A 27,427-nucleotide genomic window follows, 5' to 3' on the forward strand; every position below is an offset into this window, starting at 1 on the left:
CCAAATGGTAGACACCCACTTTGCAAGTATTTACCAATCAAAATACTTCTTTAGGGGTCAGGTGTTTGCAATCCTTTACACATTGGAGAGGACATGACATGTTGTTTACTTGTTAAATAGGTGAACTCCCGGCTCACTTTTGGACAGGGAGTCTCTCTCGCCCAAGGACAAGGGTGCACTTTTTATATTTGTGATAAATCAAAAAAGTATAAACATAATAATTTCACTTTTTTGCAAAAAATATCCTTTTGGTGTGTAAAAACTTTGTATCCATGTATGTGTCTAGTTCTAAAAATTGCATGCCCACACTCTAGGCAGGGGTTGAGCATCCACCATTTGATATGTAACCAGTCTGGGTGTTTTATTTTTTGGGAAAAGTAATACAATAGAGGCAGTCGATTCGAAGAAAGCATCTGATGACATGACATGTACAGACCGACCCATGACATCGTCAGGGACGAATTCTTTCTTTCGCGACGATCGAGAAAAAGATATGCCCAAGTCAAAGCGGCTCTGTATATTCTCTCAGCTAGTGTTCTTGATGAACCGAAAGAGTAAGAATTTCCTAAGAGGAGGAGGAGGGGAAAAAACCTTCTTTGCTGCTACCTCCATATACCAATAATATGCTGTGCGCACCATTCAGAATTAAGAAGAGAATTTTTGTTGTCTGAAAGGAGAAGGATTCCTTTTGCACTGCAGGCAAAGGAGGGAAGAAAGAAAGACGCCATGGCTGCCCCGGCCATGGCAGCAGTACCACAGCTCATGATTGCCCTGCCACACTCCATCAAACGTGCTGCTGTCACTTTCAGCTTGCCCTCTTGGCTCTGCTCGCATCCCACCCCGGTATTAATTTGCGGCCCTTATTTGTTGTTGGTGTAAAGTGATGGCAGGCGTGTAATTTTTACTGGCTTGAACAAACGACTAGTGCAATACTCCTCTGGTTTCGAAAAGGTTCATGCACTTTATGCATGTAAGGTCTTTACTGTCTTGATTAGACAACTAGTGCAATCCTCTGGTAACATTCCGCTTTCTTGAAACGTTCATGCAATCGTCTTTGCCATCCATGGATGTTATTGTATTCTTTGGGGACTCTTCTGGGACTTGGGGATGTTGCTCAGGTCTCTCTGACTACCGTGGACACCGACATTCTCTCTTTTTTGGGATGTGCTCGCATGGTTGGTGTAGTTGTAGCCCCTATATCCAGGATTCCATTCCAACTTCCTGAGCAGGCTGTCTCCATCATATATGTCATTCTTTGGGGCATACATTCTAACCTTGATCCAACATAGCTCTTGCCCAAGAATTGTAAGAAGATTACTAATGCGAGATCATACTTCCTCATTTCCTAACACACCTATTCCGTTGAATTCTAGAGCCCCACCGCAAATGTGATGTTCTTTTATTGGGGCTTCCAATTCACCTCTTTTATGGGGGCTTCCAATTCACCTGAGACAACAAATAGGGCCATAGTTGAAAGGATATACATGTGAAGAAAACTGCTAGGGTTTGCACTCAGGAGACACAAAGTGTACAACTATGACAGAAATACAAAGAAACAGGCACAGACAAAAAAGCAAAACTCAAACCCTATACACAAAACTCAAAATTCAAACCCTAAACACAAAAACTCAAAACTCAAACATAAACAGAAGAAGGGAAAGAAGAACACAACTCTAAGTGAATGAATACTACAAAAGAATATAAGAGTGTATAGATACTCAAGGGCAGAGCAATGTGTTGGGGAGTGACATCCATTGGAGACGGATCCCAAGTTTGTGACCACTAGTCCGAGTGTAGGATAGAGAGGATCTAGCAAACGTAGGTGTCAGGAGGACCTGGAGCACCAAACGCAAGCTGGACAAATGACGAAGAGGGCTTGGAGCACCAAATGCAAGTTGGACAAATGACGAAGAGGGTTGGCAACTTTTGGAGTGTTTTAGCTCAATACCCTTTCTTAGGCCCAAAACTGAGTTGAAAGGTTAGGCCAATCACTTTGATTTTTACTTACCCCAAGGTGTCCCATCCCAAAATACCCACGACATCGGACAAAGGGTGCATGTCGGCTGCCCAGTGGCCTACCAAGACTACAGAGGCGATGGTTATCTTACCAAGGGAGTCCAAGTAGTCACCCCAAAGAGGATAGGGCATCGGACAAAGGGTGCATGTCGGCTGCTCAGTGGCCTACCAAGCCCTACAAAGGTGGATGGAACCACATTGAATTGTTAAAAAAAAAGAAGTGAGAGTTAAAGTTTATGAGAGACGGTCGATGGAGGAACAGTGACCCAGAAGATGGGAGTAGGGAGGGTACACCCAACACATGGTGCTACTAGTTGGCAACTAGTCACTACCAATGTGCTAACATGATACTACTAGTGTATCACTACATTGACAGGTTGGGAGCTATCATTTTATTTTCAGCTTGATACTAGTGTGCTACTTTTAGTATGTTACCAATGTGTTGCTAGGTTGGTAGCTTGGGAGCCCCCATTTTATTCTTGGTTTCATATTAGTTTGTCACTTTTAGTGTGCTACCTGAGTGCTATCAATGTGTTGCTTTAGGTTAGTACTAGTGTGCCACTAGATTACTAAAGTGGGAGCTACCATTTTGTTCTCAACTCGACAACAGTCCACTACTTTTGATATGCTACTAGTTTGTTACCAGTTTGCTACTAGGGTGCTGAAGGAAGAGGAACATGATATCGGTCTTCATGTGGTGTCGAGAACCATACGGAATGGAAGAAGATAAAGTGAATGAAACACCTTGTTGGAAGAGCAAGGTAGAAGTCACCGCCATGATAGCATCGAGAGAGATGTTATACGATTCGCCTCGGGAGGGGAAATCTCCATGTTGGAAGAAGAACAAGCTCTCTTAGGATGATGAAACTATGAAAGGAACGGTGCGCATCCCCACGTCTCTAGGCCAGGTAGTCACAAAGCAATTTGCAAGTTAGCCCTACATTGAAAGAAAAAATCTTGCAAAAGAGATGAGAATCTGCAAACACAGAGGTTAATCTCGTGATGCTCCAAAGCAAAACATAACAGAGAGAAAATCTAATTGAAAAGACAATGTAATGAATGTGTATGTGTGTGAGGAAACGCAGCGGAATACATAAGAATGGAAAAACTAAGGACAATGAATTCTATGGGCCCGACTCTAAGAGTGTGAATAATGGATGCTAGATTGACCTAGGGTAGCCTAAAGGACCTAGAGACATGCTAGTCTAAGAAGATGTCCACCATTGCATACGTCCAGTAGCAGGGCTTTGCCAAAGGAATGCCTGACGAGGTGGAGATGTTAAGAAGACTGCTAGGGTTTGCACTGAGGACACACAGAGTGTACGACCACAACAGAAACACAAAGACACAGACACAGACACAGAGGGCAAAACTCAAACCCTAAACGCAAAACTCAAAACTCAAACTCTAAACGCAAAACTCAAAACTCAAACACATAAACTCAAACACAAATAGAAGAAGGGAGAGAGAGAACACAACTCTGAAGTGAATGCATGCTGTAAATGAATGTAAGAGTGTACAGTGTACTCAAGGGCAGAGCAATGTGGTGTGTGACGTCCATCGAAGACGGATCACAAGTCTGTGACCACCAGTCGGAGTGTAGGAGTGGTGAATAGTGAATGGCAGCAGGCTGGTTACCAAAACGCAGCAGTCTGGAGGCTGGAAATTGGTAAACGCAGCAGTTTACCACCGATCGGGGGCTGGAAACTGTGCACAGTTTGCTGTAAACAGCAGGTTGAAATAGTGTTTGAGAGTGTCAGGGCTTGTAATGCTGAAAACGCAGGCTGGCTGACCCTGGAGATGATGGACAGCAGGCTGAACAGCAATCTGGGACAGTTTGGAGCAGTCGCCAGCAGCTGAGAGTTGTCGCCTACAGCAATGCACAGGCTGAAGATGATGTGGCTGCAGTCAATGATGGCTGGACAGCAGATGGAGGTGGGCTACAGGCTAGAAACTGGGCGCCAACAGTAGCAGAGGGTGTGTGGGTTGGTGTAACCTGCAAACAAGGATGATTGCTGAATGGGGGGCAGCCTGTCTATTTATAGATGTGGAAGGGCGCCCCAAAAATTATGGTTTCCACTAAACTTTCTCGAACCGCTCCCCATTTTAGGGTTTCCACTGAGCTCTCTCGAACCGCTCCCCGTTTTAGGGTTTTACTTTAAAAGAGCATTTTTAGTGTGTTTTGGGGCTGTTTAAGAGGCTAATCAACAAGTAATGCATATTTTAGCTCAACACCATCTCTCAGGCCCAAAACTGAGCCGAAAGGTTAGGCCAGCCATTGTGATGTTGATGTACCCCAAGGCGTCCCACCCCAAAGCAGCCAAGGCATCGGACAAAGGGTGCACGTTGGCTGCCCAGTGGCTTACCAAGACTATAGAGGCGATGGTTATCTTACCAAGGGAATCCAAGTAGTCACCCCAGAGAGGGTAGGGCATCGGACAAAGGGTGCACGTCGGCTGCCCAGTGGCCTACCAAGCCCTACAAAGGCAGATGGAACTACATGGAACTTTTGTGCGTTTTTTTTTTTGAAAAAGTGTGGTAAATTTTATGGGATGCAGCCGATTGAGGAACAGTGACCCAGAAGACGGGAGTAGAGAGGGTACACCCAACACATCACAAAACAATACAAGCTAACCCATTCACTCAGGGTGTCGATGACGAGGAAAAGTAGGTGATGAGGTAACATGCAGCAGGTGCCACTTGGACAATGTCCCTCATGGAAAAATTGTTCACTTGCCTTAGCGCCCTAGTACAAAGATGATAAAATCATGCAATGCAAAGGGTAAGGTACAACAGGGGGGAGAAGCCGATGTCGAAGACAAAGTGCTGAAGCCTTTAGAATACCAAGAAAGGTAGGAACCCCCTCTCAACCTGGATGTAGATGCCGAAGAAGGAAGAGGAGCCTGATGTTGGTCTTCGTGTGGTGCCGAGAACCATAAGGAATGAAGAGGAGGAGGAAGTACCCAGTTGGAAGAGCTAGGTAGAAGTCACCGCCATGATAGCATCAAGAGATGCTGCACGATCCGCCTCGGGAGGGGAAGCCTCCATGCTGGTAGAAGAGCAAAACTCCAAGGATGATGAAACCATGAAGGAACGACTCGCATCCCAAGTCTCCAGCCTAGGTAGGATTGGGCAAACTGGCATGTTAGCCCTACACTGAAAAAACTGAAGGAACAAGTGCAAAGATGCAAATGTGTATGTGTGTGTGAGTAAATGCAGCGGAAGACTTAAAATGTAGAGACAAAAATCCTATGGGTCCGACTCTAAGAGTTCGAAAAATCAATGCTAGATTGACCTAGGGTATCCGAAAGGACCTAGAGACATGCTAGTCTAAGAAGGTGGCCACTATCACGTACGTCCAGTAGCAGGGCTCTGCCAAGGGAACGCCTGACGAGGTGGGGAGGAAGGTGAGATAGATGCATGAAGTGCAACGGGATCGGAACTTGTAGGCCAATCAACCAATCCTTCAGGAGTAGAGAAGGATGGCCGCTGAGGCTGTCCGGGTGCCACATGTCTATCAGTCCGCTGTGGGGGCTGAAGGAGCAGATGAAGCAGCAACGGAAGGCGTAGCCCCACGGGACTGTGAAGTTGCAGCGGTCTGTTGAGGCTTTTTAGGTGGAAGACCTTGGGCCTTGGAGCGACACTCCTCGTCCACATTGCTTGCTCTCTGGCAGTGTGTGTAAAAACCGGTTTTTCTTAGGGAGTTGCTGCCAGATAGGTCTTGATTCTTTGGTTCCATTGGAGGAAGAGGAGTCACCCTTTGATTGGCTTGCCTTCGCATCTAGCGAGTTCTTGCCACTGGTGGTTTTCCCTCTCGAAGAAGAAGCAACCAACCCCCTCTGCTTTGAATAAGGCTGGATGAGGATTTCTTGTGGACTTGATCATGCAGCCTTGCGTAATGCAAGAATTGGCACTCAAACTCGTAGAAGGTTGGCAATGGAGGTTGGGAGATGATGTGTTGAATGAAATTGAAGTACTTGTCGGGCAACTTATTCAAGAAGAATGTAACCTGATCGTTATCTGACTTTGGAGAGCCAGTAGTAGCGAACTCGGCAAGTAACCGCCTATATTCAGCCAGCTTGACTTTCAGATCATCCCCTTCCTTAAGAGAGAACTCTTGAAGCTCAAAGTCGAGATTGATGCGCCTCATACGATCATGAGCCGCATAGTGGTTGAGAAGGTGACTCCAACGGTCTGACACGAGTAGGAAGTGCTGCAACTGAGAGTGAAACTCGGGAAGCAATCCCTGCGTCAGCTCAACATTGGTTGTAGCATTGCGGACTCTCCATTGACGGATGTAGTCAGGGTGAGCTAGTCTAGGGTCCGGCATAGGCTCTAAACCAATGACGAGGTCCCAAAGACCCTGAGACTCAAGCACTTGTTCCATGAAATTCAACCAAGTAGTAAAATTTGACCCGTTAAAACGTGTCTTATCCGTGAAGGCATTCTTGGCCGTTGCAATAGGAGTGGTAGTGTTCGGAGATGGATAGTGTGAAAAAGTGTAGTGGGGGTAGGATGGGGAAGTGGAGTACACTTGGGAATGGGCCCCAGAGTGCCCACCAGGCATGCGGGTAGTGTGCAAGGTGGATCCATAGGTAGGGATGGGCTGACTAGGCATGGGCATGGTAGCCACATGAAGAAACCAAGGAGGTGGGATGGGACTACGGTGAGCAAAAGATGGGAATCCCTGCGTAGGTGTAACCCAAGGAGAGTGTGAAGACGCACCATAAGCTGAGGATGGAAACCCCTGCGTATGAGTGGTCATGGGAGATGTGAAGCTGGGGATAGTGAGGGGGATGCCCATCACAGTCGTCCTAGGAGTTATGGGTGTGCTCATGTGCTGAAAGGTGAGAGGCACTGTGTTAAAGGGTGTAATTCCCCCTAACGAAGTACCATGGTGCAAAGAGGTAGAGAATGGGGTGGAGAAGGAAAAGGTGCTAGGAGCGGAGATGGTAGATCCAACCCCTAGGGTGTGTGATGCAGATGTGGAGTATAATCCAAGATTTTGGAAAGATGATGAGAGATGATCAAGGTGTGATATAGAAGAGGGTGGGATGGGAGGCAAGTGAGAAGTGTGTGTAAACGCCATCACCGGCACGGGTCGATAGTCCATGAGGACAGTGTTGCCCTCGTCGTCATGCGAGACGTAAGGGTATATGTAGGTCTCTTCCTCATTTGGCTCCTCCATGTAGTGGACTGGAGCATCGCTCGGTGGATGGGTCACGTAAGGACCAGGGGGTCTAGGGATGCTCGTAGGATTTATTTCCATCCTAGGGACGGCTGGTTTCATATCGTTAGGCGCGGGAAGAGCCAATGGGGCTCCCCTTCCGAAGAATGGCTGCGGCCTGTTCGCTAGGTAAGGTTGGCCGTAGGGTTGCGAGTACGGAAGTCTTCTTGGTAATCTACAATGTCCAACATCATGGCCGAACGTACCGCAATTAGCACAAGGTCTTGACCTAGGGTCTTGACACTCGGCCGGTAAGTGGTTTTCGCCACAGTACACGCATTGGACGTGCGGGCGCGTTGGTCGTCTCAACATGTCTTGAACTTAGCTAATTCCATCTTGACATCAGCCAAGCCTTGGTCTATCTCGGTGGCCTTCCCCTTATCTTGGGATGATGGGATTGATTGCTCACTAGAGGCTGACGCTCTCTCTGAGCTTTGCGAGTTGGTCTCCTCTAGATTTGAGCTCCTGGAGTTCCGCTCCTTCAACAAATCATCGACTCTGATGGCTTCCTCAAACACTCTAGCTATCGCGTCTCGCTGCAAGCTTGAATTTCCCGCCAAAGCCTTATATAATACTTGAATTTCGTCTGCTTCGTGAGCCCCCTCTATTGAAGTTCACATACGCAAAGCCATCCGGATCCTGTACCTCAGAAGAAGAAACAGGCGAGGGTTTTGATTCATGCAACACAAAAGAATTGTACAAACCTGACATTGGACCTGGTGGAGATGATGAAGATGGATCGCCAGACGTTCCGAATGCCGTATGTCCTCCATGATCGGAGAGGTGGCTAGTCTCACCAACCGGTCCGAATGTGGTAGCAAAAGTGGTAGGAGGGGTGTAAACATCACCGTACTTGTTGCGATAGTACTCCTCAAAGTCCTCCTCTGTCATGTTAGTGAATTCTGGTGAAGGTGGAGTGTCGTCCTCCTCACCGAGTCCATAATGTTGTCTTAGGGCCTCCAATGATGGAGAAGCCTGATAAGACATCATAGGAATGTGTCTGGGACATTGTGATTCGCTTACGAGTCGTATTGTGTGCCTTGCACAAAGACTGCACAAAGACTAACTCTCAACAATATCCGCAGGATACTCTTTACAAGAGCACCGGCTTTGATACCATGTTAAGAAGACTGCTAGGGTTTGCACCGAGGACACACAGAGTGTACGACCATGACAGAAACACAAAGACACAGACACAGACACAGAGGGCAAAACTCAAACCCTTAACGCAAAACTCAAAGCTCAAACACAAAAACTCAAACACAAATAGAAAAAGGGAGAGAGAGCACAACTCTGAAGTGAATGAATGCTGTAAATGAATGTAAGAGTATACAGTGTGCTCAAGGGCAGAGCAATGTCGGTGTGTGACGTCCACCGAAGACGGATCCCAAGTCTGTGACCACCAGTCGGAATGTAGGAGTGCTGAATAGTGAATGGCAGCAGGCTGGTCACCAAAACGCAGCAGTTTGGAGGCTGGAAATTGGTAAACGCAGCAGTGTACCACCGATCGGGGGCTGGAAACTGTGCACAGTCTGCTGTTAACAGCAGGCTGAAACAGTGTCGAAGAGTGTCAGGGCCTGCAATGCTGAAAACACAGGCTGGCTGACCCTGGAGATGATGGACAGCAGGCTGAACAGCAGTTTGAGACAGTTTGGAGCAGTCGCCAGCAGCTGAGGTGTCGCCTACAGCAATGGACAGGCTGAAGATGATGTGGCTGCAGTCGATGATGGCTGGACAGCAGATGGAGGCGGGCTGTAGGCTGGAAACTGGGCGCCAACAGCAGCAGAGGGTGTGTGGGCTGGTGTAACCTGCAAACAAGGATGAACAGCTGAATGGGGGCAGCCTATCTATTTATAGATGTGGAAGGGCGCCCCAAAAATTAGGGTTTCCACTAAACTTTCTCGAACCGCTCCCCGTTTTAGGGTTTCCACTGAACTCTCTCGAACTGCTCCCCGTTTTGGGTTTTACTCTAAAAGAGCATTTTTAGTGTGTTTTGGGGCTGTTTAAGAGGCTAATCAGTAAGTAATGTATATTTTAGCTCAACAGGAGAGGAAGGTGAGATGGATGCATGAAGTGCAATGTGATCAGAACTTGCAAACCAATCAGCTAGTCCCTCAGGGGCAGTCAAAAAGATTATCTGCTGAGGCTATGCTCGGGCAACATGTCCAGCAACAACAACGGGTGCTGAAGGAGTAGATGAAGTAGAAGCGGAAGGCATAGCCCCATTGGATTGTGAAGTCGCAGTGGTTTGCTGAGGCTTTTTAGGTGGAAGACTTTAGGCCTTGGAGCAACACTCCTCGTCCACATGGCCTGCTCTCTGGTAGTGTGTGCAAAACCGGTTTTTCTTGGGGAGTTGCTACTAGATAGGTCTAGATTCTTTGGTTCCATCTGAGGAAGAGGAGTCACCCTTTGATTGGCTTGCCTTCGCATCTTGTGAGTTCTTGCCACTGTTGGTTTTCCCTTCTGAAGAAGAGATAACCAATCCCCTCTGCTATGAATAAGGCTGTGATGAGGATTTCTTGTGGACTTAATCATATAGCCTCACGTAACGCAAGAATTGGCACTGAAACTTGTATAAGGTTGGCAATCAAGGTTGTGAGATGATGTGCTGAATGAAATTGAAGTATTTTTCGAGCAACTTATTCAAGAAGAACGTAACTTGATCATCGTCTGACTTTGGAGAGCTAGTAGTGGTGAACTTGGTGAGTAACTGCCTATATTCTGCCAGCTTGACATTCAGATCATCCCCTTCCTTAATGGAGAACTCTTGAAGCTCAAAGTCGAGATTTATGCGCGGAGTATGATCTCGGGCCGCATAGCGGTCAAGAAGGTGACTCCAACTCTCTGACGGAGCGGAAAGTGCTGTAATTGAGAGTGAAACTAAGGAAGCAATCCCCGCATCAACTCAACATTGGCTGTGGCATTGCGGGCTCTCCATTGATGAATGTTGTCAGGGTGAGATAGTCGAGGGTCCGGGCATAGGCTCTAGACCAATGACGAGGTCCTATAGACCTTGAGACTCAAGCACTTGTTGCATGAAATTCGACTAAGTGGTGAAATTCAACCCATGAAAGGAGTCTTATCCATGAAGGCATTCTTGGCCGTTGCAATAGGAGTGGTAGTGCTCGGAGATGGGTAGTGTGAAAAAGTGTAATGGGGTAAGATGGGGAGGGGAGTGTACTTGGGAATGGGCCCTAGAGTGCCTACCAAGCATGTGGGTAGTGTGCAAGGTGGATCCATAAGTAGGGATGGGTTGACTAGGCATGGGCATGGTAGCCACATGAGTAACCCAAGGAGGTGGGATGGGAACACGTGGAGCAAAAGATGGGAATCCCTACATAGATGTAACCCAAGGAGAGTGTGAAAACACACCATAAGCTAAGGATGGAAACCCTTGTGTCTGTGCTATGGGTGTGCTCATTTGTGGAAAGGTGAGAGGCACTGTGTTAAAGGGTTGCATTTCCCCTAACAAAGTACCATGGTGCAAAGAGGTAGAGAATGGGGTAGAGAAGGAGAAGATGCTAGGAGCAAAGATGGAAGATCCAATCCCTAGTGTGTGTGAAGTGGATGTGGAGTGTAATCCAAGATTTTGAAAGGATGAAGAGAGATGATCAAGGGTGGAGGTAGAATGGGGTGGGATGGGAGGGAGTGAGAAGTGTGTGTCACATGCTCAAATGAAACAGAAGCTGTAGATGTTCTTGAATTCCGTTTGCTTCGTGAGCCCCCTGTATTAAAGTTCACATACGCAAAGCCATCCGGATCTTGCACCTCAAAAGAAGAAACAAGTGAGGTTTTTGATTCATTCAACTCAAAAGGATTGTACAAACCTGACATTGGACTTGGCTGAGATGATGAAGATGGATCACTAGACGTTTCAAATGCTGTATATCCTCCATGATCGGAGAGGTGGCCATGTTAAAAGATGACGTACCAGCAAGACGGTAGGGTTTGCGAGGAGGAACACGGAGTGAACTCGGCAAACATGGAGAAGAGAAGAGAAGAGAGAAGAAACTCTAATGAATGGGATGATGAAGTTCTGAATCATGGAGTGAATGTGATACAAGGAAACAAGGGTGTCGTAGCACAAGGAAGATGATGAAGCCAGCCACGAACTACGAATCACAATGTCCTCCTGAAGGGGTGTGAGGGTAGTGGAGAGGCTAGTGAGAAGAGGTGACGGACTGAATGAATCAGCCGTGAGGAATGAATGAGAGAGTGGCCTATAAATAGGCACAGTCAGTCTAGCATGGCGCCCCTTTTTGGGGCTGTAAACCCTAAATGCAAACCCTAAATGCAAAATGTAGAAACACAAAAACACAAACTGCGGGTGAAGGGTTTCTTAACACCCCCTCTTAGGCCCAAAAAGGGGAACAAGAGAAGAGTAAGATGGAGATGCAATGCTATATGCTGAAGAATGCTCATGCAGCAGGTGCCACTTGGAGAGTGTCCCTCGTGGGGAAATTGTTCACTTGCCCAAGCGCCCTAGTACAAAGATGATGAAAACATGCAATGCATAGAAGGAATATCGGACTTTGTGTGGTACCAAGAACCATAAGGATATGCCCGTACTTGAGCTCGGGAGGTGGCTCCATGCTGACCAAGGGACCAAGGCAAGAAGAGAAGAGGAGGAAGAAGATGTAGAGGATCCCTAAGATCCAAGATTTCCACCGCAAAGGGAACCTATAGTAAAGAACAGTAGATAGAGTGAACTGGAGAACCCAAAACTCAACCTTGGGAGAGAAGCCACTAGCTTCTCTTCCATGTTCGAAGAAATACGAAGGCCTCATTACCAAGTCGCAGCTGAACCTCCGAGGTCCCGATCTAGGTGGTACCTGAAGATCCTAGGTATTAGTAGAAGAGATGACTGGTCGAAGACAACCACCCCAAGAAAGTAGAGGATGGGTCAAGAACTTCATGTGGAGTAGGTTCCCCCTTTGAGGTGGGAGGTGGAGGGCCCCCGCTGAAGTCGAAGAAGAAGTAGATGCCCCCTCTGAGGGAAAAGAAATAACATCCCCCTCTAAATCCCCCCCTGAAGTAGATAGGGAATCCAAAAACTCATGGATCACGGACTTTGAAATATCTGATGACGAAGGAAGTGCCGCCGGTCGTGCTAAAGAAGGTATCTGGGTTGTTGAAGACCTCCTAGAGGTAGCCTCTCGAACCTGAGTAGTCGAAGGTGGGGAAGGGTGGGGCTTAGAACGAGCAAGAGGTGGGCAATAGTCGCTCTCTCAGTGGAGCGGGCTGGGTAGCCGAAGAAGAGGAAGAAGTCGAGCAGCCAATGTCTCTCGAAGGAGCAGATTGACGAGGAGACGGTATCAAACAATCACTGTCTCTTGATGGAGCGGACTACAGATCCGTAGGTTGTGGAAGCCACTGTACTTGAAAATAAGTGGGAGAAGACTGCTGTTGGCATTGTGACGATCTCCAGGAGGTCATAGCGCCAATCGATTCTCCATGTGCTCGAAAGGACTTAGTGTGCATCAAATGCGTCTTATTGCCTTGAGCATAGTACTCTGATAGCCGATGCAGAATAATCTCTGTGGCTCAGAAAGGAGAGGTGGCACAAGGAGTGCCTAGTGGAAGACGCATATACTCCGGGGGGGTGGGGAGCAAGGGTCGAAGTTGGCAAGCATCGGTGGTGTGTTTGGTGATGTCATAGTAGGAGCACCCTGTAGTCTGGTCACTGTTGGTAAAGAAGCCATGGATACCAGTGTGCCTTGTTGAAGAAGTAAGAGGTGAGCCACCATGAACCACGAATTGCAATGTCCGTCTGAAGGGGTGTGAGGATAGTGTGAAGCACGAACCGCAATGTCCGCCTCAAGGGGCGGGAGGGTAGTGAAAGGGCTGGAAGTGAGTTGCCAGTGGGAGGAGGATGCAACCAGTAGTAAGAGGTTGCAACTAATAGAAAAATGCAGGTGAGTAGAGAGAAAGACTAAAAATGCAGGTAGCATAGCCTGCAAGAGAGAGAAAGACTAAAAACGCAGGCAAGATAGCTTGCAAGAGAGAGAAAGACTAAAAACGTAGGCAACAGGACTGTGATGACCTGGCAGGCTGTACGACAGAAGGTCTGCACAGGAACAACAGTCGCCTGGCTGGAATCAGCTCCAAACTGTGTGAAGAGGGTTGGAAATCAGACGCCAACTGATGGAGACAGCAATGGACAGCTTCGGTTGAGATGTCCTCCGCAAACGGGGTATGGGCAGCAAGCTGAAACACCTGAAATCTGCAAAAACGAGAATTTGATGCAGCGGAAGAAGAAGAGAAGTGGATGCCGAATCCGCCACCGGTCTTTGCCTTCACTAGAGTGGAGGATCTTTGCCGCTGTTTGAGCAGATCCAGCTCTGATGGGAGGAACACGGAGTGAACTCGGCAAACATGGAGAAGAGAAGAGAAGAGAGAAGAAACTCTGATAAATGGAACGATGAAGTTTTGAATCATGGAGTGAATGTGATACAAGGGAACAAGGGTGCCGTAGCACAAGGAAGATGATGAAGATAGCCACGCACTACGAACCACAATGTCCTCTTGAAGGGGTGTGTCCACGTGGATATTAGGAGAAGAACGCCCCGCAGGCGCGACTTGCGACTTCTTGGTGGCCATCGCGGGCATAATTACGGACTTCCGGGTTGCCTTTGCCCTTACGCGATCGGTGAATTTGCTCGCCTTGGTACGCAGCCTCAAGATCTTGCCCTTCTCCCTCGTACGCAGGAGATACCTTCACGGAACTTCAGATCTTTAAAAGGTGGGGCTTGTGAGACTTGGGCTTATGGGATTTGGGTGTATGGGATTTGGAGCTTTGCTTTGGGAAATGGGGCTTTTACATGGAAGCTTGCGGAAATGGAGCTTCACGAGAAGGCTCGCGGAAATGGTGTTTTACGCGCCTCTGTTAAAACCGGGTGACCACGCAGAAATAGGGCTTAAAGATGCTGGGACTTTTCCCTCCCCCGTGCGCATGAAATCTTCCACCAAAATGGGTTCCCTCAAAATCACATTGTCTTCAGCACCTATGGACTTCCATCACTGAGTAGATTATGTAGTCTAAAGGCTTTGGCTTTAAGTCTATGGTGGATATTAACTTTGGTGGAGTTGCAACATCTTGTCTACATGGGGGAATTTTATGTATGCTGATGCTTTAGGATGAGAAGTTCATATTCATGGATGGCTTAGTAGTGGCTAGTCTTCATAAGTTCATTGGGATCTCTATCATGGTTCTTTGGTGCCTGTCAAGAGTTCTATTTTATTGCTCATGGTGCATTAGTATCGAGGCACATTTAGTGGAGTGCACATTGCTAGAGTATCCATGGTACATCTTGGGTTTCTACTTTGTATGCCTCACTTGAGATGTGATCACCTGTGATCCAAGAGAGGGTGTAAGAAGTTTTATTTGTGCAATATAATATATGCTCAATTTGTACCACGTGTATGCCACTCTATGATTGTTGTGCATGTGTTGATCTCTCTGTATGTATATATATATATATATATATATATATATATATATATATATATAGAGAGAGAGAGAGAGAGAGAGAGAGAGAGAGAGAGGAGGAGAGAGAGGATTCGTCGCCACAGCCACCGTCGGACGGAGCAGCAAGGCCTCATCGCGCGATACATGAAGAAGCCTTCCGTCGCATTCCAGGTCGCAGCTCGCCTATCCCGCCACGACATCAAGGGGCTGGACACGAGGCTCCTTCTCCCCGCTTGCTTCGAACGACAGAGACCCCTGCCGTCGCCCTGATCTGCTGATCTGCGTCAGCGCCGCCGCTGGTCGCTGGTGCTGCGCCAGCGAGCAGCGCCCCTCCAAGCTGCCCCTCGACGCCTGGCCTGTGCCTGTCCCTCTGCCCCTTCCACGCCTGGCCTGCGCCTGCCCCTTCCACGCTGTCCTCTCGACGCCTGGCCTGTGCCTGACCCTTTCACGCCTCGCCTGCCCTTTCGACGTTTGCCCGGTGCAGAGCCCTCTGTTTGTGGTCGGCTGCACTGCGTCAGCGTGGAAGCCTGTTGCAGCCGCGTTGAAGTCTCACTGTCCTGTTGCTGCAGCCGGGTGGTTCCCTGATTTTGCAGGCCTGCGGGACTTGCATAGATAGAGAAAGAGAGAGAGTAAGGGAGCGAGCGAAAGCGAGAAGCCAGCAGTATGGCTGGCCTGGATATGGATTTTCTCGACCGGATGGTGGCAGCCCTTGGCCCTGATTCCGATGCAGAGGAGCCGGAGGACATGGTGCCATGCACGGAGGAGCTGCCTCCGGGTTCTGAACTGCCGCCTGCAGGCAAACGCTCCAAGCATACTTCAGACGAGCCAATGGGTCCTCAGGACCGTTCCTATGCGCAGGTTGCCTCTGAACCTCTGGATTCGCAGGAAATTGACTGGGAACATTTGCTGGACTTTGCCAATACTCTGCTTGGCGATTATGTCCAGCATAGTAATGAAACTTTCTCTGCTGCGGCTGCGGATGATGTGCGGGAAGCCACGGTGGACCCAAAATCAGTCTTGCGGTCCTTCTCGGTGTTTTATGACCGGGCAGTTATACTTTTTTTCACCGGCAGGATCCCGGTGCTCTCACATATTCGCCAGTGGATGCACCATTTATTGCAAGGGGAGTGTGTTGAGGAGATCTTCCTTGGACCTCGCGGCTTTTATGAGGTGCTGTTGAAATCGGAATCGCATCGAGCTGAGCTCCTGTCCAGGTTGCCACTATTCTTTGATCGCCGCCTGGTCCATGTGGTACCATGGCGCCCTATGGCTGAGTTCCAGCGTCTGCTTCAACGAGAATGCCCGGTGTGGGTGGAAGTGGAAAATTGTCCAGCGGTATATTGGCCATTGTTGAAGGACGCGATGGCGGTTGTGGGCACAGTGCTGGTTCCCCCAAGCCTCAGGGCTATGAACTGAAACCGTTTATGCATGTTATGGGATACGGCCAGGAAAAGGCCTGCGTGGCTTCGCCTCAATTGTTCTTGCATGCATCCTTTGCATTTTCGCCTGAAATGGGGCAATTTTGCCGGCCACTGCTTTTCATGTGGTAAATTAGGGCATTTTATAGCCGAATGCCCGGACCGGCAACTGTCCTCTGAGGCGCTGCAGGTTGTGCAGCCCAAGGATGACATGGTACTTGATGCCCCGACGCAGGAGACCCTTCAGCCACCTACTGCCATAGATAAAGGCCAACAACAGGTCCGGGGTTTGGATTCCCCTAGCACTGACTGGATTGAGGCACGACAAAAAAAAGGTAAAAAGTTGGACGCAGGCCTGGCAGATCCTGGGCCTAATGCTTCCCCGGATTCTGTGCGCACGTACACGCGCAGGAAAGACATGGTCACTCCACAGCAGGCTGCGCGTACTATGGCCCTGTCCGCCCCCCGTAATCCGGCTTCAAGGAAAGTCTATTCAGAGGGCCCCAAGAGCCCACCTGCTAAGCTAGCGTTTGATGCAAAAGGTAATGTGATTACACCTTGGGATAGGCGTTATCCCCGCCCTACTCCCAAGGCAGTGGATTTCCCTTCTACCTCTAAAGCAGGTCGCCCGAATTCGTTTGCAGTATTGGCCGATTTTCTGGATGAGGGCGTCCTGGATGCTTTCGCAGAAAAGGTGCAATCAAGGCAATAGGCGCCTCGTTCCCGACTTCCTTCTTTGAAAATATATGAAGATTGCCACGTGGAATGTGCGAGGCATTTGCTCTCGCCATAAGCAACATACCATGTGGTCTGTCTTGCATGAGAACCAGTGGGATGTATTGTGTGCAGTGGAGCACAAAAGTCACGGTGAGGCAGGAAAAGTTGTAGATTGTCATGGATTCCGTGTGTTTTATGCAGGGACACATGCTAAGCACTATTCGGGCGTGCTGATGATTGTCCATGAGAAATACCAGCCTGTTCTTGTTAAAAATGATGTGCAGGGCCGCTTTCTGGTAATCGAAGTCTTATTTGAAGGAGAAATTTTATGGTTGTTGGGACTCTATGCTCCGAATGATCCCGCATCCCGATGGGATCTATGGTCGACTTTGCAGGGCTCCATGTCACTTGGCCGCAGGGGGTTTTTGATGGGAGATTTCAATATGTGTCTTGACTCTTCTCAGTCCACCTCAGGGCATTCGGTAATGGATACGCCGGAAAGCCGGGTGTGGAACTCCTTTGCTTTGCACGTCCTTAAGCAAGATCTTTGGTCGTGGCTTCACCCTTCTGTTTCAGGTTTTACTTTTCATTCCGCACAATATGCAACCACTTGGTCGCGGTTGGACAGAATGTATATCATGCAGGGGGATGATTTTCTTCTCGAGATGCTGGAGATGAAGGTCTTGTAGCAATATGCGTTGTCGGATCATTTCCCCCTCCAGCTTGAGATGCGGGCACAATCTATTGCACCTTTTATGCAGTTGCTGGATAAGCTCCCTTTACGCTTCAACTCCTCTTATTTGAAGCATCCAATTTTTCAGGGTTATATGCAGCAATTGATTGAGAGGTTCTTATTGGACTTCGCCTCCGAGGGCTTGGCTTCGTTTGCACGTCTGCTCTCTAATGTGCAGCGGGTGGCTCGGCAGTATGGGATTCATAATGCCTCTCTTTGTCGCCGCCGTCGACATGCAGCAGAGGACTTATTGGCCTTGGTCCGTTCCTTGCTCCTGGACTCCCCAGGTGATGATTTTCTGCTGTCACTGGAGCGGCGTTTGGCCCATCTTATTCAAGTATTTAGCTGAAATCTTATCAGCAGGCCAAGCTGCATAACTTGACTGACACATTGCAAGATAGTGCCTGTCAGTCTCATAAGTTCTTTCGCGCCTTGCATGCTTCTCCGGCTCGCGAAAATATGACTCGACTCCAGGATTCGGAAGGTCGCATGGTCACTGATCCGCAGACCATTATCAATATGTGCAGAAATTATTTTATGGATCTTTTTGGTTCTTCTCCCTTGCCTTCTCGCCAGGTTACGCATGCCCGCTCGGTCTTCTATCATCTGGTCTAGCAGCAGGTTCCATTTGATATGCAAGCCACTTTGGAGGCGGATATTTGTGAAGAGGAGGTCATGGATGTTTTGTTGCACCTGCCTAAGGATAAAAGTCCTGGTTGGGATGGTCTCACTAATGAATTTTTTGAGCACTCGGCCAGGCAATTGGTAAAGCCATTGGTGGTCATGTTTCAGCAGGTTTGGGAAACAGGGCTCATGCCTTCTTCATGGAAAGAAGGCCTTATCAAACTGATTCCCAAGGTGCCTTCGCCGTCAAAGCTGCAACACTGGAGACCGATTTCGTTGATGGGCACGATGTATAAAATCTTTTCCAAAGTGCTGGCAAATCGGCTTCACAAGCACCTTCCAGCTATTGTGCACCCTCTCCAATATGGTTTCATTAAGGGCCGCAACATTTCGCATAATATCTTAAATGTGCAAATGGCTATTGACTATGCGCGGCACTCCAATCAGCAAGTGGTCTTGATTCAATTGGACCTGGAAAAGGCGTTTGACTGTGTGGACTGGTCTTTCCTTGCAGATCTTATGTCTGCTATGGGCTTTGGTATCCGGATGTCCAGATTGATCTACACCATTAGTACTGAGGCTTCTTCAAGAGTTATGCTTAATGGTGGAGTTACAGAGCCATTTGTCCTTGCACGCTCGGTCCGACAAGGTTGCCCTTTGAGTCCTCTCTTCTTTGCCTTGGCGACTCACCCGGTCCTTTCAATGTTATCCTCCATGGCGGCTTCTGCCCAGCTAGCAGGGTTATCTCTTCCTTTGGGACAGCACTTCATTAGCCAATCTTTGGCTGATGACTCCTTTATGATTTTGCAGGCGGACAGGGATAACATTCGCAAGGCATTAGATGTTTGGACGCTCTTTGGTCAAGCCTCTGGTCTTCGCATCAATGCCTTTAAGTCAGCCATGCTCAGTTGCACGGAGCTTGATTTACAGTCATTAGGCTAGCAGGGTCAGGTGGTTTCCCGTGGCTCCATTGTCAGGCATCTTGGATACCCATTGGGGGTGGATGTGCAGCCAAAGGACCTGTTGCAGTGGATTTCACAAAAACTGGCCGCGAAGTTTATGTATTGGAAGTCGCAAGCCTGGCCGTTCCATGTCCGCCTCAAAGTGGCTCAGACAATTATGCTACCAATGCTGACGTATTTCCTGCCATTACTGCCATGGACGCCCACTACTTTGAAGGCTCTCACTCATCCCATTCGTTTCATGCTATGGAAGAAGGATTCACTGAAGGCAGGCATTTCCTGGATTTCATGGTCACATGCATGTACCCCTAAGTGCATGGGTGGTGGAGCTCTTTTGGATGCGGAAACTCATATGCTGGCTCTTTGTTGGTCTCTTTTTCGTGCCATGTGTGTGGATCACCACCCGTGGACCATCATAGCCCGTTATTTTCTTGAGGACAGCGGGCTCCGCCAGGGTAACACATGGCTTCGGGCCTCATGGTGGCATGTCCTTAATGCTGACTCTCGATTTTCCAGTCCCTCTTCCTCTTTGTTACTGCATTTGGTCGGCTCTTGGAAAGTGGTGCTCCAAAAGGCCCACTGGCATCCTGTAGGGGACCGCTTGCAGACTAATTCTTTTCAGATGGAATTGTTGGCAGTATCCAGATTGCTTTCATGGGAAGATAAACACCAGCTTAGACCAAGATTTAACCGTATGCCCCGTTTGGGTGTGACTTCGATTGCGGATGCTACCCTTGCTACTCGCAATGTCCTCGCATCGTTTCGGACTGCTAGGCGACTTTTCCGGATCCCGCATGGATACCGTGATTTATGGGGGAAGCTTTCGTCGGAACTTCAGGATAGGCAACCCTTTCCTGCCCTGGCTATGGATCGCCCTTGGCAGGACTTGGACCTTGCAGGCCGGTTGAGTCTGGAAAAGGCCGCTACTAATCAGGTGTATCATCTTCTCATTAAAGATCACCAATGGCTGGGTGTGAAAGCTAATACTGTTTGGGGCCTGCGGAAATCACTGTCCTGGTGGCAGGCAACGCTGATGGAGGGATGGCAGAATAAGGCACCTTTCAAATGCAAGGTCTTTCTGTGGCGGGTATTGATTGGTGGTCTTCCTCTTGCCTCGGCCCTTTCCAAGCGTCGAATCTCGAATTGCAATTGTTTCTTCTGCACCACTACGACGGAATCGGCCCGACATCGTTTTCTTTCTTGCCCGCTCGCCAAGAATATCTGGTCACTCTTGTCGCAAATCTGGCGCGCAGTGGTGGGGTCCTCACTGACTCCTTTCGATTGGGTTTTTGTGCGCCTAAAGTATCCCACACCGCCACCGTTACATATGAAGATCTTATTTCACTTTTTCAGATACTGGGGATGCTGGCACATTTGGACCACCCGAAATGCTTTTCTCTTTGATTCGGCCTCTAATGTACCGCGACATATTGCAAGGCTTAAAGGGCTCTTGCATTGGCAGCTAGATCTCATCAGGCACTTTGACTTGCTCCCTCGGGAGGATTTGCATTCCTGGCATTTGGCAATTGCCTCTGGGTCCTTGCCATGATTGGTGTAACCTTTTTAGTATACTAGTCCGGGGATTTCCCACACGTTGGCCTAGGGCCCTCGTGTCTCTTGTACTCATGTAATCATGTAATCTTGTACTTTTTTTCGTAATTAATACAATTACCTTTTACGGAAAAAAAGAGAGAGAGAGAGAGAGAGAGAGAGAGAGAGGGAGAGAGAGAGAGAGAGGGGGGGGGGGGTAATTGTATTAATTACCCCCCCCTCTCTCTCTCTATATATATATATAGATAGATAGAGAGAGAGAGAGAGGGGGGGGGGGTAGTTGTGAGAGTGCAATAGAAGACAAACATGGATCTCTCTCTCTCTCTCTATATATATATATATATATATATATATATATATATATATATATATATATAGAGAGAGAGAGAGAGAGAGAGAGAGAGAGAGAGAGAGAGAGAGATATATATAGAGAGAGAGAGAGAGAGAGAGAGAGAGAGAGAGAGAGAGGGAGAGAGAGAGAGAGAGAGAGAGAGATATATATATATATAGAGAGAGAGAGAGAGAGAGAGAGAGAGAGAGAGAGAGTGTGTGTGTGTGTGACTGGTTGTGAGAGAGAGAGAAGCGGGCGATGGTGACGATTTTGACCTGCGCCAACTATCCTTCGACCTGACAGCGGCACCCCGTTTGCCCCCCCTGCGGCTCGCCTCTACTTGTCCTGTCATTCAGTCCCGCCCCTGCTGCGTACAGGGACCACGCAACTTCAGAAGAAGCAAGAGAGAGGCAGCGAGAGAAACGGTCCCTGCTTGTCTACGCCAGTTACACAGAAAGACTGCCGTTTTGCTTCGCACCCAGACCTAACCTGCATTGTTAGGGTTGCACCCTGCCCTATGCGTCATCTACACTCCCTCTAGACAGGCCACGGCTGAAGCAGACAGGTAGCGAACAGGTATACAGCACTTAGGGGAGGGTGCAGCAGTGTGGAGAAGTCAAGCAGTAGACCAGCGTGTAGGATCAGACTCAATACCGACCTGCCTGTAACCCTGTCTGAACTGACAGTTCAGATTATCACAGGACAACCTGGATAGGACATACCGGGACCGACTGTTCACACTGCACGTGTGACTGTGGACAGGGTCACTTCAGACAGCGATCAATAGTGCATACAGTAACTTGTGTGTGCAGAGAGAGAGAGAGAGAGAGAGAGAGAGAGAGAGAGAGAGAGAGAGAATTCTGGGATTGGCATCTGGTTCGGCTATGGCAAATCTGCAGGAATCTAATGGCATTGATATGGTCTTTCTCGATCAACAGATCGGGCAAGGGAATGGCAGTGACTTGGCCAACTTGGATGGTGTGATTCTTGGCTGATGAACTCGGGCCATTGCAGGATAGTGAAGAGATGGGCAAACATCGTACGATATCAGTTGAAGAACCAGTCTTGGGCCTGAATTTGTCTCAGCCAGAGGTTCACGTCTTGTGTTTACAACCCGATGGATCTTTACAGTTCATGCTGGCCACTGCCAATCATCTTATGTCAGATTATGTCCATTGTAATGAGGATAAAGCTAACGCATTACTGAATGGGGATCAGGTAGTAGCACTCATGGGAACCGACCTGGTTTTACAACAAATAGCTGCTTTCCATGAGAGGGCAGCCATATTTTATTTTATTGGAAGGACTCCTTTGATCACCAAAATTTGTGCTTGGTTGCAGTCCATGGTTGTCAGTTCAGAACAATGCTTAGAAGATGTTTCAGGGAGTATGCAGATTCCCCTGGTTGAAGAGATTTACGATGGCCTGAAGGGGTTCTTTGAGGTTCTTTTTCGTTCTGCAGAAGTACGGGGTCTAATTATGCAACACATTCCTTTGTTTATGGATGGGCAGCTAGTTCATGTGGTCCCTGCGCATCTCTAGAGACTCCTCCCTTTGGTTTTGAGAACCATTGGGGAGGTTTTGGTGGAACCTCTGCTGGCTTTCCGCAATCGGAATAGGGCATGTATGCTTTGGGATATAGGGAAACCTCGCCCGACAAAGATTCATTTTGAGGTTCCAGGTTTTCAAATGTTGGTGTATGAGTTGAAATGGGGTACTTTTGGAAGACACTGTTTCAAATGTGGCCAATTGGGCCATTTCATTTCGGAATGCGATAGAAATATGGAGGTAGGGCAATGCCCTATGGATCTAGATATGGAAATGCAAGACCACCTCCCTCAACAGACAATTTAGAAGCCCGTGGCTGATCCTGTGCAGCTTTCCCAAAATGGTCGTAATGAAGGCAAGAAGGATGTTTCTCCCACGGTGATGGGGAGCGTCCTCCACTTGCGGGTGGGTGGAATTTGTCTCTTCAGGAGGATTCGTGGGTCACTGTGGTTCGTCGTAATGCCAGACAAGATTCTCGCTCCACTCTTGCCCATCCTACGCCGCCCCCAATCACTCAAACCTTTCAATGTAGAGGTAGGGGGTTTTATATGAAACCTCAATCTTCGTGTGCTCCGGCAGTACAAGATAAGAGGCTTTCTGATTCTGCTTTGTGCTTTGATGTGCATGGCTTGTGCCTCCTCGGGATGTTTTTTGCTCCTAGCAACAACACTTCCCTTCCTGTGCTTCCATTGTCGGTTTGCAGAGGGCAGATCTTGTTGATGTTATTTGAGGTGAAATGGAGAGATTCAAGGTTGCCAAGGCTGTTGATGTAAAAGGGAAAGGCAAAGCGGCGGTTCAGTAGTTCTTCTCATTTGTGATTCATCATGAAAATTGCTCTGTGGAATGTCAAAGATATTTCTTCGGGCAACAAGCAGTATTGGTTGTGGAAAGTGGTGCTAGCTGGAAAATGGGATGTTTTCTGTGCTGTGGAGCATAAACAGCACGCTCTGGCTGGATCTTCGTATGTATGTAAGGATTATGCAGTTTTTTTTAGTGGTCGCCCTTTGCATAGATCAGGAGTTATGTTGGCTGGAAGGTCTTCAGCAACTGATGTGGTTTTCAGGGATAATGCCCGAGTGTTATCCCGACAATATGGTATTCAGCATGCTTCCTTCTTTTGAGCTGAATTGCAGCATGCTCAATCCTTATTAACTCATTCCTTGTCTCTGTGTCAGTCTGGGGATTCAAATGATGACTTGCTCACATGCATTGAATGGTTGAAAGGCAGGGTTCAATCTCTTTAGAAAGAGGAATATACAAAATACAAATTGTTGGCTAGAGCTTTACATGATAACAATTTTCAAACTCCTCAATTTTTTGCTCGTTTGCATCAAAAATATGCATGGGAAAACATTGTGTGCGTAAAGGATGGGCAAGGTGATATGGTGACTGATCCTGCCTCCATTATTCGGATGAGTGTTGACTTTTATAGGGCCTTGTTGGGACCGCAAGAGATTCTTGCCTATACTATTCTCTCTGCTCGAACATATATTTGTGACTTGGTTAGTAATCAGGTCAAATCAGAATGGTTAAATTTAATGGAGGCTGATATTTCTGAAGATGAAGTGGAAGAAGTGCTGTCTCACTTGCCTTGAAGGAACTAAGCCCTAGGAATACACACAAGAAGTCGATAACTGAAGAAAATGTACCTAAATTGCCAGAGTTCCTATGTCTCCGTTAGACTTTGATAGGAGTTCATAACTAGGACATGACAAATTGACATGACTAACATAGCCAGGTTAACACTCTCTCTCAAATCTTGGAAGTTTTTGAAGACCCAACAATCTCATGTGATGGAGCATAGAAGCCTTGGGTAAAGGGTTCATGAAGAGATTTGCTATGTTGTTCGCCATGGAATAGGAGCTCACAACCAAGAGATGACAGATTGGCATACTAATATAGGCAGGCTAACACCCACTCTTAGATCCTGGGAGTCTTTGAAGACCCAACAATCTCATGTGATGAAGCATAGAAGCCTTGGATAAAGGTTTTGTGAAGAGACCCACTGCATTGTTCGCCATGGGACAGTAGTCCACTGCCAACTCGGAATCCACGATTTGCTCTCGAACATAGTGATATTGAACCTCTATGTGCTTTGTGTGAGCATAAAACACAGGGTTCTTTGCTAGAACGAGAGCACTTTGGCTGTTCATGCACAGCTCTGTAGGTCCAAGCTGGGGAAAGCCAATCTCCACTAACATGCGGTGAAGCCAAACTGCCTCCATAGCTGTAGAACACAATGCACGATACTTTGCTTCTATAGAAGAAAGGGCCACAATAGGCTGCTTCTTATTGCTCCATGTGATAGCTCCCGAAGGCATAACGTGTAGTGGATCATCTCGAATCCACATCACTTGCCCAGTCAGGATCACTCTAACCAAAGAGAGTAACCCTCTCTCCATACATGATCTCATAGGATTAAGCCCCCTGTAAATAATGAAGAATGCGCAAGGTTGCTTTCCACTAGGGCCTACACATTCAAATTCGAGTTGAATATCCCTTTGGCCTTGCCCTCATTTTAAATAACATTAAATACAGATGAACCTCAATTTCAAATTTCTAACCTCTTTCATCTTGAAAGCGTTGAGACTTTCCATAAACCTTAGTCTAGGACATCAAATCATTTAAATCTCTAATCCCCATGACACCAAAAGTCTAACCAAAGAGAGTAACCCTCTCTCCATACATGATCTCATAGGATTGAGTCCCTTGTAAATAATGAAGAATGCGCAAGGCTGCTTTCCACTAGGGCCTACACATTCAAATTCGAGTTGAATATCCCTTTGGCCTTGCCCTCATTTTAAATAACATTAAATACAGATGAACCTCAATTTCAAATTTCTAACCTCTTTCAACTTGAAAGCGTTGATACTTTCCATAAACCTTAGTCTAGGACATCAAATCATTTAAATCTCTAATCCCCATGACACCAAAAGTCATTTCCAAGGGGATATTTAATTCCTTGACCAAGATCTAATGTAGTCACCCCATTGGCACTTGTCCACACAACTTTTGCCAATGTTCTCCACCACTATCCAAGGCAGGATTGCTTGTCATTGTGACACACATTCAACTTACTCTCATGTGTGCACAAGTTTATAGTCCCAACTCAAGTGTCCAAAGAGCGTTGAGTTGGAAAATTCATGTCCTAGTGACAAGCCTCTCCCTTAAATCCTTACAATCCTCCTTGATTACATTGTACTATGAAAGAAACACGTGTAACCATGGCAAACAATGCAACATCATAATCAAGTATATGTGCACACATTGATTGACCCAACTAATATCCATGGCATTTTGAAGTTCCAGCCAGCAAAACCTTGTTACAATTCACTAACATGAACCATAATTGCTGTCAGAACCATAAGAAATGTATCCACTTTCAAAAACCCCTAACCACCAAGGCAAAGTAATGTGTAGCTTTAGTAGAAACATTGCCTTATATCAATGATGTATTACCTTATACTCTTGTAAAGCATGCATTAGGTGGAAACCATATGTAACTCATGCAAATGTACTTCTCTTGCACGACTTGCAAATGTACATTGCATATCATCTGTGTGTCTCATACATGCCTTGTAAATGTACATCACCACATTCATGTATAATTTCAAAGCCTAGGTGTAAACCGTAATATTTGCATACGACCTCACAATGACTAGTATACTGAATAGTTATCCCAGTGGCAGAAATACAATCAACATATAGTACTTGGATGTAAATAAAGTACATTTGAGATCTAGTACACAATCGAGATGTCCATTTCTCGAGATGTTCATTTCTAAGGGAGTGGAGGTGCAACCTCCCCCCTTGAGCATTGGGGGCAATACTTTGGATACTCTTGCTTTGCTGAGCGTAAATAAGCCCAATCCAAGTTGGATCTAATTGAAATACATCAAGGTAAAGTACAACAATGAGGATGATCTTTCAGGTCACCCTCCTCCATCCATTTGCTTCCATAAGTGAAATAATCCTGAAATTTCACCAAGTATGCATTAAAGCTTTAATTTCTAGCTTAACTTGCCCAAAAATCTGCACTAGGTTCTAGATCTCTTGCCCGTTGGATCATTTAGATCCTTAGTACTTCAGATTACTATAAAAAGATACATTTGCTGCAATTCCAGCTTGCATCCCATTTGCATGTTAGGGACCATACCAATGTAATTGTACATGGGATTTTGCATTTCATCAACCATTCTAGGATACATTTCTCTATGCACTCCATGCATTACTAGCTACGTACTAGGAATGTTTGTGTCGTGCATACCAAGAAAGACAATGCCATGACCAGCCATTGCATGAAACACGGATCCCCCTCCAAAGTATCCTAGATGTCCCACATTTGGATGCATGCTTTGCTATCCCAAAGTCATAGCGTTTGCATTTGCAAGATGCCCATGCATTTGCTGTACTTGTCTCAAAGCAAACACTTGCATTTGTTCATTCCATGCATTGGGTGCATTTTGAGGCTGTACCACATCCGCCTTTGTGTGAGAGTGGTAACGGAAAGGAAAGTGAATATGGGGAGAAGAGATTGAATGGAATGAAGGAGAGAGAAGAAACAAATTGATTGATTGCAAAAAAGGAGATCGAATAGATTTAAGGGTGGTAGGAAGAGTGCCACTGCCAATGAAGTCCATTGATTGAACAGATCCAAGGGTGGCATGTAGTGAGGCCATGACACAATCTAGGTCATGGTCTACCAAACCAATGAAAATGGCTTGACCCATTTTGATGAAGCCATGAGTTGGCTGGCTTGTTTGTTTAGAATCTTTATAAACTTTATGTTTTACTCGAGGAAATAGTCAATGAGTAGGCTCCTAAGTCTATAG

General features: G+C 47.2%; 1 protein-coding gene across 5 annotated transcripts in view; it reads left to right on the top strand.

Annotated features, from left to right (window-relative positions):
• The first annotated feature begins 374 nt into the window (after positions 1-374).
• ABCC13 (multidrug resistance-associated protein 11) overlaps positions 375-27,427 on the top strand; it is a 257,291-nt gene continuing 230,238 nt past the window's right edge. For 2 of the 5 annotated variants that reach the window (XM_087662983.1, XM_087662984.1), the window contains exon 1: positions 375-843. In XM_087662983.1, the coding sequence (XP_087519109.1) occupies positions 727-843 (117 nt within the window). In that variant the 5' untranslated portion in view covers positions 375-726. The remainder of the gene's footprint in view (positions 844-27,427) is intronic. The other 3 variants (XM_087662980.1, XM_087662982.1, XM_087662981.1) reach the window with 2 other exon arrangements.

Source organism: Lygodium microphyllum, chromosome 22 (assembly GCF_053477565.2).
Source record: "Lygodium microphyllum isolate KBCC chromosome 22, Lygodium_microphyllum_v1.1.10, whole genome shotgun sequence".
Lineage (NCBI taxonomy): Eukaryota > Viridiplantae > Streptophyta > Polypodiopsida > Schizaeales > Lygodiaceae > Lygodium > Lygodium microphyllum.